This window comes from Lactuca saligna, chromosome 8 (genome assembly GCF_052625555.1).
Source record: "Lactuca saligna cultivar CGN05327 chromosome 8, ASM5262555v1, whole genome shotgun sequence".
Classification (NCBI taxonomy): domain Eukaryota; kingdom Viridiplantae; phylum Streptophyta; class Magnoliopsida; order Asterales; family Asteraceae; genus Lactuca; species Lactuca saligna.
In genome coordinates this window covers 71,215,001-71,231,616 of record NC_136424.1, presented here as the reverse complement: position 1 = coordinate 71,231,616, position 16,616 = coordinate 71,215,001, and the positions used below count along the sequence as shown (strand labels likewise).

At 30.9% G+C, this 16,616-nt stretch overlaps 1 protein-coding gene across 1 annotated transcript; it reads right to left on the bottom strand.

Annotated features, from left to right (window-relative positions):
- Positions 1-344: 344 nt before the first annotated feature.
- Positions 345-1,169, bottom strand: LOC145011740 (ethylene-responsive transcription factor ERF096-like). The gene has a single exon (XM_078970471.1). The coding sequence runs from the start codon at positions 1,148-1,150 to the stop codon at positions 728-730; it is 423 nt and encodes a 140-aa protein (XP_078826597.1). The 5' UTR covers positions 1,151-1,169; the 3' UTR covers positions 345-727.
- Between the last annotated feature and the right edge of the window lie 15,447 nt (positions 1,170-16,616).

Sequence of the window (16,616 nt, the reverse complement as noted above, 5' to 3'; positions counted from 1 at the left end):
ATGGAAAATCAACGTATATTTATATAATTTGCGTTTAATTGCAAAGTTACAAAACGGATCATATATAACAATATTATATTCTCGAGATCTATAAATATAGTTGTTAAAATAATTGTTTTATCATACAAAAAAATTTAACGAGCATTTTGCTGCCCATTTATTTTCTCACTCGTTCATTGTAATGTGATAATAGTAGTATCGTATCGTGTATTCGAAATAAATAAATAAATAAATAACTCGTTAATAAGACGTATTGTTAATCTGAACAAATATATATATATATATAAAATCCTCCAAATTATACATACTCGATAGTGGATTCTAACAACCACAAAAATCTCCTGTTCATACATACTCGACAGTGGATTCCACTTCCAAAATAACAACCGCTCAAATAATAACAAAAGAATAACAAAAGATCTCACTTGTATAGTAAAGACAAGAAGTTTAATGGCATTTGAAATAATTAATACCAAACGGACGTCCTGAATAAGTGAATATTACATTCCTATCGATGGCGTTTGCTTCAAATTATTAAATTCGTCACAAGAAAAACGTGTCAGTTTACCTTGTCCATGAAACACGACCAATTATCTTGTACCAAAATGGGCATATTGATTTGAAACATCCTTTCAAAAATTAGAACTACGTCATGATCATAAAAGCCAACGTTCGTTTATCTATTTTTAAGCCACAAATATTCAGCTTCGTTCGTATTACCAAGACTTCACTTCTTTGTTCTGTTGTCATCATAACCAAGAAGATCCTCGAGCAACTTATTATCCAAATACTCGAATTCAAGCACTTCCCTACCTTCCCTACTGCTCGAAGACGACTCCCCTGCCACGGATGCGGTGGTGGTGGTCGAAGTATTATAAGCAGCAGCCGAAAATGTAGGTGGATACTCTGCCGGAAAATTAAGAACCGCCATATGCCCTCTCATTTCAAAGGCGGCCCGATCATAAGCTCTAGCTGCCTCCTCCGCAGTTGCAAATGTACCTAACCAAACCCGTGTACCTTGCCGGTTAGGGTCACGTATCTCCGCAGCAAATTTCCCCCATGGGCGCCTCCTAACTCCTCTGTACTTTACCTCCACTGCCCCGCCTCCACCGTCCTTGGGGTGGTCCTTGGAACCGCCGTCATGATCCATAAACCAATTATCTGTTTTTGTATCGCTGTTTAAGGCAGAGGTTATTAAACGTGAATAAATTAAACGAATATATAGGTAAAAAGTGGTCAAGAAATCAAAAGGTGATAGAGGCGGAAATACGAGAAGGATTAGAAAGTTCTGAAAGTTGGTTTGAATCAGAAACGTGGGTTGAAACGTGGGTCAATCCAAATTCTAATTTGACTTCTTGAATCTTGATGGCATTTTGAATTTGTGGACTACATGTTTACATGCATGCAAATATATATATATATATATATATATATATATATATATATATATATATATATATATATATATATATGGTTAGATTCATGTGAGACAAATGAATTTTGTGAGACAAAAGGACCAAATCTTGATCACTCATCTCAAATAATTAGTAGCTAGGAATAAAACATAAAAACACTATAAAAAGGCTGATATAGGCGGTGGCAATTTTGAAAATACGTCAAAGGTTGTCATTAACTATGGACCAGGAGGGATACCTCTGTCATTTTGCACTCAAATCATATGAGAGCTGATTCTTTTCTTCCCAGTCGTGATTTGCTTCTTCTTTCTCCCCTAAACTTTTCTTTATCTGGATTTTTCTCAAGCGTAATTCCATAGAATATGAAATCGACCCAAATCTTCTCAATCTTGTTCCACAAAACCCTAGAAATCTGCCCCATCAACGAGAACTCGCAACAAAAAACCTATGTTTTGGTTCTGTATCAATTCAACGAAAATCCATAGTCACATCCTTCAATACATCGATTTATTCAGATCAAACATCGATCGTGGTTGTTTCAAACACAAAAACCTCTTCAAATGGGAAATTACCTCTATTACAGGTTTTATGATTTTAGATTTTGATAAATTAGATCTTATCTTCTCTGAATATATTAATAGTATATGAAATGACTCTTCGATTAATAGTTTGTTTAACTTTTTGTGTTAATTTGTTGATTAATCACATAATCTAACATTGCATTAGCAAACTAGGGTTTGATAGATTAGTATTATGTTTTGATGAAATTGTGGTTTTTAGTTTAAGATACTCTGTAATGGAGTATATTGGTTTTATGCTTCCGACTATAATACGTTTTGAGAATCTGAGGATTTGTTATTCTATTTTGACATAATGGAATTCATCTCTCTGTATTTCTAGTCCAACAATATCACATTTAGATTCATATTCTAGATAATATAGATTATAAATTGTCTCTTGCAATAGCTTTCAGGAAGTTTTTATTTTGTTTACTCTAAATTGTGAATTATTTTTCTTAAAATATTTATTGTAGCTAGAGTTTGTATTTGATCCAGATTCACTATAACTTGAGTTGGGAATAAACTTGTTTATTGTAGTTTCGGTTAAATATTTTTTGAAATTGTTTACTGTAGTAATGATTAGTTTTTAATACCCATTTAAAGATGAAATTGTTTGTTCAGGTTGGTAGTGGTTGTTAACCTAAGGTCTGATTAGGTTTATTCTTTTGTATTTATATAATATTAAATCTTTTGTCTTAATTATATTAGATATTACTAATCGAAGTTAAGTAAATGTGTGCCTGATAACCTGATATTATACATATTCTTAGTTTATAAGTTAGATCTTATTTTTTTTATATAGATGTTATTTTGTTAGAAACTACTTTCTTTAAACCTTTTATAATGAGTTAATGTGAAATATTTTGAAATTATGAGTCATATTACCATTTTAGACATTATGATTTTGTTGGAAACAACTTGCTTTGAATTTTTTGTTGAATAATGTGTAATATCTTATTTTACACATTCTTCTTTTGTTGGAAACAACTCTGCTTTGAACCTTTTTGTAAAGTATTGTGATAGTACTTGATTAACAATGAAGGAATGTGATATATTTTGGAATTATGTGTCATATTCTGATGTAAAATATGTAATATTCTAAGTATTATGATTAGTAAAATTTGAGTTCTAATGATATTTTGTTGATTAATTAAAATAAATAAATAAATAAATTAGATAATGCGTTACACACACTACAAGAAAAATACTCTTTTACGATGCGCAAACCATGACACTCATTGATTGATGTTACGCAATAGAGATTGACATTAAAAAAGTGTCATCTCTTCAAAAAATTTAAGGATTTATGTCACGCATTATTGCGTGCCCTTAAATTAGTGTCTAAAAAGGAACACGAAAGGCACCTATAATAAAATGCGTGTCGTCTAAGGATGTCGCTTTATAAATTTTAATGGAACGCGCGTTTCATCGTTTAATAACCAGGGGGGAAAATGAAATCCTTAAAAATTAAAAACCCTGCCTTCATTTTTTTCTCATTTCCGTCTTGCCCTGATTATCTACGCTCCTTCCTTCCCCCTCCCGACATTGACTGCCGCTACTTCTTCTTCCCTCGCACTTCTTTGGGACTTACGGATTTTCGGCTCTTCACGCAGACAAAGACGACGATAGAATTAAGGGAAGGAAGATTGGAGAGATTCCAGTAGATACACATTCACATCCCTATTATGCGATTTTATTAGCAAAAAATCAAGTCCACAATCGAATTAGGCCGTCCAAGGTTTTCTAACCCTATATTTTTGTGAAATTTCAAGCACATCTCTCTAAACAGGTATGAGGATGGAAAAAGACAGGTTGATCTAACCACTTGAACATTCAGGTTACGTTTTGACTCTCTCTCTCTCTCTCTCTCTCTCTCTCTCTCTCTCTCTCTCTTCCCTGATATTAGGGTTTCTTTTCATTTATAGGGCATGTAATTTGAAGAATGGCATCCCTAAAATCAATTTTATAATCACTTAGTGGCTGACTTGTATGAACTCTACCAAATTTTGAGGTTTTATTAGCATCTCTTTCATCGATACATCTTTTTACCAGTTCATCTTTTCATAAATTTCGTTATGGTGTAGGATTGGTAAACAAATGTATTTAGAGTTTATACATTCTGTGGTTTTATCAAATTTATATGTTTCTCCTCATAAGAGTTCATCTGGGCTGCCTCTATGCTTTTGATTGGCTCAAGTGTAGAGCTTGGTGTACCAGTTACTGTTCATCAGGTTTAATAATCACTAAACTTGTCAATTTTTCTTGATTATAACTTGTACAATTTCTCTATATATTCATGATTCAAAAACTCATATGAATTGATGGCTGCATTTATGACTTACCAGGATGGAGGTTGGCTTTATATTCAACTTCTCATGATACCCAATTTTTATACAGAAGGGTAAAATGGTCGTTAATTGACTCTGAAATAAGCATCTTCTTCAGCTATACCCGTTTAAATCTGCTTCAAGCTTCAAAAACAAGTTATTGTTACTTTGTGATTCCCAAATAAGAGATACAATTGACTTGGAAGTTGATTTTTGCATTCTAATCTTTAAAACTGATATTGATTGAAAAAGAGATTGTAAGTAATGTATTGATTATTGCTTTATTTATTTTGCCTCTGTTGTGAAGATCAAATGATGTGGAGAAATGGCACGAAAGCTGCGGTTCTTCAAAGATCAAATGTCAAAGGCGGGTACCACATGGTCATTAAATATCTTTTTCAATCAATATCAGTCTTCATCTTCTTTATATTCTGCCATATCAAGTGATGGAAAATTTAGTCCTATGTCATTGTCTGGAGGTGAATATCGAGGGTATTTTGGTCTTTTAAATAAAAAGCGGATTGTGTGCCATCTGAACCTCGTGCTGGTGAATCCAGTCTGGTGAATTCAGTCGCATGTCATTGTCAGGAGGTAGATTCAGTCCCATGTCATTGTCAGGAGGTAAATTTAGTCCTATGTCATTGTCAGGAGGTGAATAACTTATATTTTATTTAAACTTTATCTGGTTTTAGGTAAAGAAAGGTGGAATGCCACCTGGACCTCGTGCTGGTTTCTCTATGTGTGTACATAAAAGCGGACTAGGTTATTTGGTGAAGTTTTTGACATGGAGGCTGAAGGTTAATTTTCTCTTTAATTATTTTGATTTTGTAAAATTATTTGGAATCTATTAAATTCCTCAGAGGAAGATATGATTGCCTTTAGAACATAAACTATTATTTTTCATCATTAAGAAGTGTGTAAAACATGTGTAATTAATATGATTTCTAATTTTATTATAATGACTTCAACTCGTGAACTTGATGATGGACCAATTATGTTAGTTTTAGCTCCAACTCGTGAACTTGATTCTATTTTTCAGAATAATGAACAGGTAATTTCTATTATTTTTTTAGTTAGGAATCTCTTATTATTCTTTAGTATTTGACATCCATAATCTTCTTGAATGTCCATTGAATTGCAGGACAACCAGAATTTTCTTACAACAGAGACAACAATTGTATGGCCTGTATCTGAAATAAGATATACCAATTACCATTTGTCTCCTTGTGGTGCTACAAAATTTTGATGTTCTCATATATAATAGATCGGATCTTATCTTAGCATTAGTTTTGTTATATTCTTGTTTGGTAAATTGTTAGAGCATTGAATTGAAATGTTTGCTCCAATTAATTGGCATTAGTTTCTGTAGCCAATTAATTGGATGTAGAAAACTCGGGCACTGACCTCAATCCAAGGCTACAGATTCTTCCATAAAAGTTAAACAAGAAATCAGGGAAAAACTCCAAGCCTAGTTCAGGCTTCATTGCACCTACGGGTGGTGTTGCAGGTACAAGTGTTGCTAGGCTGCCACTTTTTTCCTGAATGGTGCATGCAACAAAAATAGTTGAATTTTAAGAAAAAGCTCTTCACACAATGACACAAAAAATGGTTTTGACTCGTAAGGAAATGATATGCTTAATGTTATACTTGGGGGTTTTCTGAGGGTGTTTTTTTGTCATTTGTTTCCTTGTTTTTGAATTTTTTCAGCAAGACGTGGTTTTAGAAAGGTATTGGCTTGGGGTTTAGCTTGCCTTTAAAAAGAAAAGCAGGTATGTGCTTATTTTGTCTATCTGTTCTACACATAACATCTCTAAAGGAATATGGCAAGCTTGAATATTTTATCAGATTGCTTATGCTTATGGGATATTTCAATAGTATCATGATTAAGAAACTTTTAACTCTACATAGGTTTTTACGCAGCTCTCCAGTTGTTAGGGCCCATGTAGTTACATCAACCCAAGTAATCCATTTGTCTTTTTCTCAGATTTTTCTTCATTTGAGCTTATTTCATATCCATTTCAGGAAATTGCTAGACAATTATGTATAGAGCACGAACTGATGTTTTCCAAAATGGCACAACCCTCCCTGGTTCATCTATGAATAAAATTTTAATAGTAAGTTTTTTTTTTGTTATTTCAGGAAATTTCTAGATAATTATTTCATCAGACATCTCTAGAACTCAACTTCTTGTCTGATGTCACAGTTTATTGGTTGGAATCCAGATGTCTACTCAAATTTTAACAGTAAGTTTTTTTTGTAAGTTACTTTTACTAATAACAATAGATAATTACTTTGCTCTTCATGGGATTTTAAGTTATTATACATACAGGAAGGCTGGTGGTGAGTTCATAACCAAAACGTTATAAGTTCCCTGTTCCATCTCCAAAAGTTAAATTCAGGTACTTTTTTTTGCTGATTTCAAGAGAGTGATTAGGTATTATCATATAGTCAACAACTGTTAGAATTGTTGTTTTTCTGTTGTCTACCTTATGTGTAAAGGCTGGGATTAATGATTTTGGGGGGGGGGGGGGGGGGGGGGAAGGAATTGGGAATGCCTTATGCCTAATACACACACATACACATCCATATATATATATATATATATATATATATATATATATATATATATATATATATATATATATATATATATATATATATATATATATATATATATATATATATATATATATATATGCATAATTGTCAAAAATTTTCATTTTTTTACTTTTGTTTCTTGTTTAATAATATACACATACGTTTTCATTTTTGTTTCTTTGGTTTAAATTTTTTTTGTGTGTATATGTACTAAAAAAACATAATGTATGCACAAAAACGTAAATATCAGATTTGCCCTCAACAGAAAAACGAACTGATTACTTGTCTTTTACTGAATTACCCCTTCTAGAATATATATATATATATATATATATATATATATATATATATATATATATATATATATATATATATTGAAATAAATAGGAATGTAAAGTTAATTATGTATATCTACAGACATATTTCATCAGCAACATGCGTGAGCGAAGTAATTTCTCAGATTTTACTTAAATTTTACAACATGAGCTTGTATGGTTGCTTAATTGGGCTCTTTTGATCTGTTGCTTCAGGTTGGCACATCTTGATCAACCCTCCATAACCTTCACAACTTCCAACTTTAATCCACTACTTAGCGGTGAAGGTGGTGGTGGTCCTATTCCTTTTGATCTTTCATTGCCTATTGCTAAACAGGTTTCACAATATATAGAAGGGTGTTGGATTCAAAAGTTTAAAGAAAGCACATACACATTTCCTGATCCTAGTAAGGTATTGTAAGATGCTATTGATGTCCAGCTTCAATGAATCTTATGAGTCAAGATATGGGGTTATTGTGATGGATCCTCAGAATGATGATGGTAGTATAGGATATTCGGTTCTTCCCAACAACACTTGTCAGCATGCTGCTCCAACCTTTGTCAATTTAATGAATGATGTAATTCTTAGGCTTGCTACACATAATGGGAATATGACCATACAAACACGTAATCATCCAATGCCAATGACAGAAAGTCAACACCTGCAACATCAAGTATACATATACTTCCAATTATTCTTCTATTTATACTCATATCTTATAAATTTTTCTAGGATAACATACAATCAGAATATTGACACCTTTATATGTAGTGTGTATTAAATAGCGATTTGTATGATCTTGTAGGACCTGGATGCATTCTCTTTAACTATTGTTGTGTATTTAAATAGTGATTTCATTCGTGCTTCATTTGTTGTTCCTATTGTGAAGGTATGCCACTCTCTAGTTGTCTTTTTCACATAATTGACCCAATTATTTTAACGCCCCTCAGTTAATCCAACAATAAACATTTTATGCAATACACAAGAATTTCTTGATCAAGGATTTATAACTTATTGGTCATTTTTGGGTAAACTAATTTGGGTTTCCTGTAAACAGTTAGTTAATGGGAATATTTTTCTTGTATTTTAACGTAATGCATGTCTTATGCAGGAGCATGAAGTAAAAGTGAAACATCAACAACTGATTAGTGGGGTAAGCAAACTTGTTTGTTTTCTTTACGCTTTTCTTTTGTTAACACAACAATGTATAACCAATAAGTGATTCACAGTTTGACCATTAACTGGTTATCATTACTAATACTCGGGTATCTATATTGTCATATTGGGTGTCAACACATATATAGGACATCATAAGCTTCTTAGTCCCTTCCTTATTTGCAATCATTCTCTTTTACATCTTTGGTAAGTCTCCAAACTCACATTTTACATGCATTTTCGAAGGTATATTGTAAGTATTTACATCAGTAGTATCTGTATGTAGAAACTTTTTTTTGTAGGCCTGGAACAGTTTGTTGGAAGTATTTTACATCTTTAATGAACTATGTTTAACATTGTTCTATCTTTGTAGGCTCAGAACAGTTTATTGGAAATGGTGTTATATTCCCTATAGTTCTTATTCTGCTGAAATATGGTTTTGCAACTGCATCTTCAACATATTGCCTAACCTTTTTCTCAAGGTTGGAATGCATAGTAACTTACCAATATAGATCTGCATTTTCATTAGTGAATTTGGGTTTTATGAAATTTTAAACATATTAGACCAGAATTTCTTCAAATTATCTCCAGGATTTTGCTTTGCTGATGGACTAGCTTCACTGTTGGATCCATTTGTTATTTGGCTGTTGAGGTGTATTTTTGATTTGAATTGAATCTATGAAAGTTGAATGTTTGATCAATGAAAATTGGGATAGATTGAAATCAACTTAGACATATTTTCTTTCTTTTTTACAGGGTTTCATTTTTTCCTTCTAACACTTGGGCTTGAATATTTCCCTCCCCCATGAATTCAATGTATTTGGCATAAAGATCTTCCACAGAAAGTTTGTTTCTAACAAAATTGAGAAGAGTTTGAAGCATTACTTTGATTTTTAGGATTACTTGGAAACTCATTGTTGTCTAACAGTTTAGACAACATTGATGTAACGAATTTGAAGCATGCCTACAGTGGTGGAGGGAAAACTAATAAATAAAGGTGAAGTTTTTTTCTAATAGGAATTTTTTTGTTTTAGGTGACAATGGATCATAGGCCTCCATTCCTCACACTTGGGATACCAGCTGCCTTTTAACGGGTTGCACCTTTAACTTCTTACACTAACAAAAATCCAATCAAGATATTGCTTGTTTAGTTGATTCCTTTTCTTAGGCATTCTTGACTCGTCTTGGATTAAAGCATTGTTATCTTATCAGCAAGTAATTACTTTCCAGCCACGCCCGGTGGGCAGCCGCCCATGACACCAAGTTCAACATTTTATGTAGTACACCAGGTGGCAAACTAATGGCATGAAGGATCAGGTTATATAGTTAGGGATATAGTATCAGGTTATATAGTTAGGGAAAACCCCTTAATAACAATGTATGGCATTAAATTTTTGTTACAACTATTGATTTGTTTTATCTTTACATGGAACGATTATTTGTATGACATTAAATTTTATACAATGGATTGTATTTTTTTGTATATGATATTTAATTTTCTATTATGAGACATTAATACAAATTTAATTTAAAAATTAGTAAATCTATAAATAATATTTCTTTTAAACATTTAAAAATATGATACGCAAAACTGTGTATCATCTTCATTTATGACATGGCCTTTCTTGACAGGGGCTTTCTTGACACGTATTGCGTGTCATTAACACGCGCGTCATAAGGTTGCGACACGCGAATGCGTGTCGTCTTCATTTATGATAGGGGTTTCCTTGATACGCATTGCGTATCGTAAACGTGCATCGTAATTGCGCATCATAAATGAGTGTTGTAAATGTGCGTCGTCTCTCTTTATGACATGGCCTTCCTTGACGCGCATTTGCGCGTCGTCTGAGCCTTTTACGACGCGCAATGAGCGTTGTAAAAGTCTGTTTTTCTAGTAGTGACATTCATTTAAATAAGGTTTAATACATAAATATTCTAGGCATTCTGATTTAACACAATTTCTTATTCCTTCTCATTTGGATTTTCAATATTGTGATTCTGATTATGAAACTAGATCAAGTTATGGATCGTCAAATATTCCTAAATAAAAGAAACTGAAGCTTTTTATTCCAACAAATGGTTTATTCTACACAATCGGATTTAGAGTTTGCATCCAGGGTTATTCCATGTAACGTATAATACTATAATTTCTTGATTGTTATGTATTTTTGTGTGACTTTGAGTCAATGTATTATAATCATGGATTTATCTTTGTATGTGACTTTGATTTAATATATTCATCTCTGAGATATTCTATAAATCTATGTGTTTTGATAATAGTATAGTTTTAGTCAAAAATCACTTTGTATCTTCGAAGATGTACTATAATCAAGATATTTCACTGTATAGTTATCTCAGAAAATTATGACGTAATGTAATATAGTATTGTATAACATATAATTTAGAACTACCTCTTTTAACATAAAGGTCTGATTAGGTGACTAGGTTATCTGATCTTTTGGTTTTTATATAATATTAAATCTCTTGTTTGAATTATACTACATATTACTAATCGAAATTAAATGAACATAAACTTTATTTGGAGTCAGTACCATGTGGACAGTTATGTTTTTTTGCTATCTTATCTCAGATTCTGTTTTGTGTATTCTAAATAATGCCTTGATTATATTAGATTTGTGTAAAATTTAATGTGAAAATAAAATAAAATTCTTTAATTGTAAATTATTTATTAAACAATTTTAATATTGTTAATTATTTGCAGAATGTTAGAATATTCTAGTATAATAAATTGATTGTTTATATCATAGCTTTATTGTTTTAATAATAGTATGGTTTATGTTTCGATACAGTTGAAATGAAGAAACTACTAAATCAAGGGAAAATGAGCTTTTGATCCTAAAGGAAAGAATGTTGAACAATTTCTATCATCGGAAATAGATAAAGAAAAAAAAAGTCATACTTCATAATACTTCATCTAATAGCTCGTCGTCTGATCAAAACGCGTTAACAGAATATGAACAAGTACATATGACATATAGTTGTAATTTTAGAATATATGATGTATAATGTTGATATTCAATTATGTATTTACAAGAATAATACTTGTAATGTTTTAGTTTATGTCATGTAATGTCAAGTAACATCTTTCTCATATTACATGAGTTTATATATGTATAACATTCTATTAAAATTAGGCTTTTATATACTATTATAGAATAATGTTCTAGGATATTCTAAGTTATATGTACAATATCCTAATAAAATAATGTTCTACGTTTTCTATTAAATAAGTTGATTTACTACATATAAATATTGTGTACATATAGAATATTTTAATATAATAATATTGTATATGACATCTTTTCAAAAGTTATAGGTAGAATATTATGATAGAATAATGTTCTCGGATATTTTAAGTTATATATAGAATATTCTAATAGAATATTCCTTGATTAAAATTAGTTTTTTTTATACTTTTATAGAATTTCTAGAATATTCAAAGTTATATATAGAATATTCTAGTAGAATAATGTTCTATGTTTTCAACTGAATAAGTTGATTTACTACATGAAAAATAATGTGTATATATAGAATTCTAATATAATAATATTGTATATGACCTCTTTCCAAAAGTTATATGTAGAATATTACGATAGAATAATGTTCTTGGATATTTTAAGTTATATGTAGAATATTTTAATTGAATATTTCTTAATTAAAATTAGGTTCGTTTGTACTTCTCTAAAATTTCTAGAATATTCTAAGTTATATGTAGCGCATAGCATATTCTAATATAATAATGTTCTACATTTTTTAATTGAATAAGTTTATTTACTACATATAAATAATGTGTGTATATATAAAATATTCTAATATAATAATATTGTATATGATCTCTATTCAAAAGTTATATGTAGAATATTATAATAGAATAAGGTTCTTGGATATTTTAAGTTATATGTAGAGTATTCTAATAGAATATTTATTAGTTAAAATTAGGCTTTTTATACTCTTATAAGTTATATGTAGAATATTTCTTAATTAACTTACATTATGTAAGATTCTAATATTATATGTAATATTATGTAATAGTCTAAATCTACAATTTATAACGTTATAAGAATATATAGAATAGTCTAGAAAAAAAATGATTTATAGAAAAGAAAAGTTTATAATATTAATGTGTAATAATCTGAAAGATTGTAATATGATGTAATATTCTATTACAAGATGAAATATTCTAATTCAGACCATCATTCCCTTCAAGTGTGTAGGATACAAAATAATATGAGGAACCTAGACTAATAAACTTTTTAAACGAGTGAGAAACATATAAGCTTATAAAATTAAGTGAATACTTTTAGGATAAAAATCAAACTTTTCTCTGGAAGTTAAAACCTATTCTAAAACCTCATAGACTAAACCAAATTTCAAGTTTGTATTATAAAAAATATATCACAAGGAGTACTTAATAATATGTTGTTATTTGATACGCAATATTATGAAACTGTACGAAATATTCTAATATTAAAGTGTAATATTTTAAATTGTGTTATAACATATAAAATGAACTTATATTACATAATATTCTAATGTTATATTTAATATTCTAAATATAAATACCGTTCTAACAGAATAATTTAATTAGGTTGTCTACATTCGAGTTACAACTTAATATTCTTATAGAATAATATTATAGGATGTTTGTATATGTATAACATTCTAAATAGAATGTAACACTAAATGATTACATGAACATCAAATATCGAACTAGAATATAACAATATATATATGTAAGAAAATTAAAATAATGCACAACTTATTTGTAAATACCTCAATTACATCACTTGAAACCAAACAAACAAAATATAAGCAAATTTATAACATCCCACTACATTGAATGAGACACTTCAGAAAACTATTATCGAGCCACATTCTCTACAGTTCCATTCAAGACTTACCTAAAAAGTTGTAATGATAAAAAACATGAAAGTTTTAACTAATTTCATAACTGTATGTACCACTTTACACTTTGAAAGGGATTTGATGGGTATTAGGATATATAACTATTGCAATAATAATGTTTAAAGTTGCACAAATGTAGGGAACAATTTCATCAAGAAAGAAATAAAGAGAGTGCAGAGAGTAAATTAAAACAAACATCCTCTTTACAGATTTCGATTCTAAAGATGAACCAAGTCCTCATCATCCGTCAACTTCTTAGCCACTTTAACTCTTTATGGACCAAGCACCATTGAAACCAACATGCCAATATGCTTCTTAGAGTTCTCATCATTAATTAATGGTGGCAAGATATGGATGATATGCTTCTTCCAACATATGCACTGAACATTTGCATCGATGACAGTTGTATGTCCTTCAGTCACTGACAAAAAGAAGAAGTACACCAGTCATCACTAAGTTAAGAATAATCAGCTTGGAATTTGGGGTTAATATCATTAAATAGTAACAAAGTTTAAGGGTGGGAAGGAAGGAGTGATATATCATACTCTACACCAGACTCTTTATTCATTCAGGACTTTCATCAAACAGGTAGAGTGCATGTAAAATGTAAGAGAATTGGCTCAAGAACAATAATAGTTATGTACATACCTCATTGATTTTATACAATGAACACAAAATAACACAAAGATACATTGTTTTTGCTTGCTTATCTTCATTTAAAATGTGCTCAAATGCACAGAAAAAAACCAAAAGCTTGATATTGATAATCGATGGCTGGAATCAAATACTTGAATTGATAATAGATTTAAGATGAATTTAAATTGATAAAACACCTTATTTGAGAGTAAAATTGAAGCATGAATATGATGGATATCGATATCAGTTGATGAATGGCTAAAAGTCGTTGATCAAAAACTCAGGGGAAGCAAAATCAAACCTTGATCAATTGATGAAATCATGATGTAGAGTAAAAAGCACAACTTGAAAGATCGTTAGCAATTATTGAAGATGAAGATTAGTAGAAATCGACTGAACACTTGAACTTCTACCTTGGATGAAATCGATTATCACAGAGCTAAAATCAATAACAATCTTGTAATGAATTGTTGATGTTGATAGATGAACATAAACCTCAATCACTCAAATCGAAGCAAATATAAGATTGATTAGCATGAATCGGAGATTAAGGAATGTTGACCGATTAGTATGAATTGGTAGAAAGAATCGAAGCAGCTGGGTTTTGTGATAACGTGAAGATAACAAATCTGACGATCTAAAATTTAACCTTGTGACTAATCTACCCCTAATTAAATAATCTTTTATATTAATTAGTGTTAATCACGTTTTCTTATGAGCACAAGATCAGTTTTGATCAAAGGCTTAGATTTGGTCCTCACGTCTCACAAAATATAAGTGGTCTCAAATGAACCTCTACCTATATATATATATATATATATATATATATATATATATATATATATATATATATATATATATATATATATATATATATATATACCAAGAAACCATTTTAAACTTTAAAACCAAGAAACCATTATTTTTTCAACTTTTTAATCTTATTATTTATCGAAAAAAATTCTAAAAATGTAGAAATTCTGAACTTTTTATTTTCTTCCCATTAATATCAAATTTGATAATTTTTTTATTTTTTTATCTGTTCAGATTCACATTATAAATATGCACTCTAAATCATTAATTTTGTATAAATTCAATATATAAATCTTCACAAATTCTGTGACAACCCTAAATCTATTCCCGTTACAAATCCCATTTTCACTAACGGAATACGTTAACGTACGTTATTTTATGTAATATTTGGAATCGTTAATATCCGAATATCTAATTATATGCATGTCCTAATATCATTATAAGTAATATAACTCATACGTGTTAATCTAGTTTAACCTAATAGAGTTGTATTACTGTTTCAACCACTTCACCCGGGTAAAAAGTTTTAACCCCGTTAAACTTTAGCATCGAGTAGCCGTGTATCGGGTACAATACCCGAGACATATAAAAACACTCGAAAACTTCAATTGGACTCTTTTACCACAATTACACCTCTCTCTCACTACTTTCTCTCTCTAGACCCGAAATCGACTCCAAATCCGTGAATTTCCGACTTCCAAACGTAAGGATTCATCCCCTAACTTAATCTAATCATACTTTACTGCTTTTAGAGTCCAAAATCATGAGAATCAAGGACCATAAAGGAGTTTACGGCCTAAGAAGCTCCTTAGGCCGTAAACCCCCAAAAATCATGCCAAAGATCAAGTTTTTCCTCATGTTAAGCTAGTATACTAATTAAGGCATGTATCTAGAAGGGTTTGGACACTAAAACGCATGGATTAGACATGTAAAAAGGAGTTTACGGCCCAAGCAAGTGCTTAGGCCGTAAACACCTCAAACACCCCAAAAACACTTGTTTAAAGCCCCAAAAACTCATCTAGGGTGTTTGGCAATTTAGACTTGACAACAAGGAAGGCTTAAATGCATCAAACAACATCATTTGATGGCAAAAAGAGGAGTTTACGGCCAAGGCTAAGCTTGGGCCGTAAACACCCATGTTTTTGTGTCAAACAAGTCCCAAAACCCCTCAAATGCATGTAAGGATTTTATCTAAGGCCTTTGGAAGTGTGTTGTACCATTTAACTTCACATTTGGATACAAAATGAAGAGTTTATGGCCAAGGATGTTCTTGGGCCGTAAACTCCCCAAAAACATATGCCAAATTGTCCCAAACTCACTATATGGCCTTCTAGGATTTATCTAAGGTGTATGAGACTTTGTTGTACCAATAAAACATACATCTTGAAGGGTTTACAAGAGTTTACGGCCCAAGAACAAGTCTTGGCCGTAAATTCCCCAAAAATGTCACAAATTATGATGTTTAATCCCTTAGAATAGTCCAAGACACATACCACTAAATCAAGGAAGTGAAATAAGACCTTAAACATACACTTTGGAGTGCCACAAGAGTTTACGGCCAAACCTAGGGGGTTTACGGCCGTAAACTCCCAAAGGATGGCTTTTGGGCCATAAACTCCAAAAGAGTGAACTCGTGAACCCTCCCGTAAATCATTCATGACTTTGTACCATTATCGGGAACCCCTTCTAGGCCTTAAAACCCCGAAAAAGATACTAGAATGTCCAAATACTATAATGAAAAGCATAAGATGATTAAATTCTTGTAAAATACATATTTCATATGACATTAGGGTCCTAGAAGGTGCTCAAGAGGTTATTGGGTACCAAACGCTCAATCGACACTTTTACCCGATTTACCCGATTTCCGCGAT

What these genes read in the sequence shown, in the direction of transcription:
- LOC145011740 (XM_078970471.1), bottom strand. Translation starts at nt 1,150, where the DNA reads ATGGATCATGACGGCGGTTCCAAGGACCACCCCAAGGACGGTGGAGGC.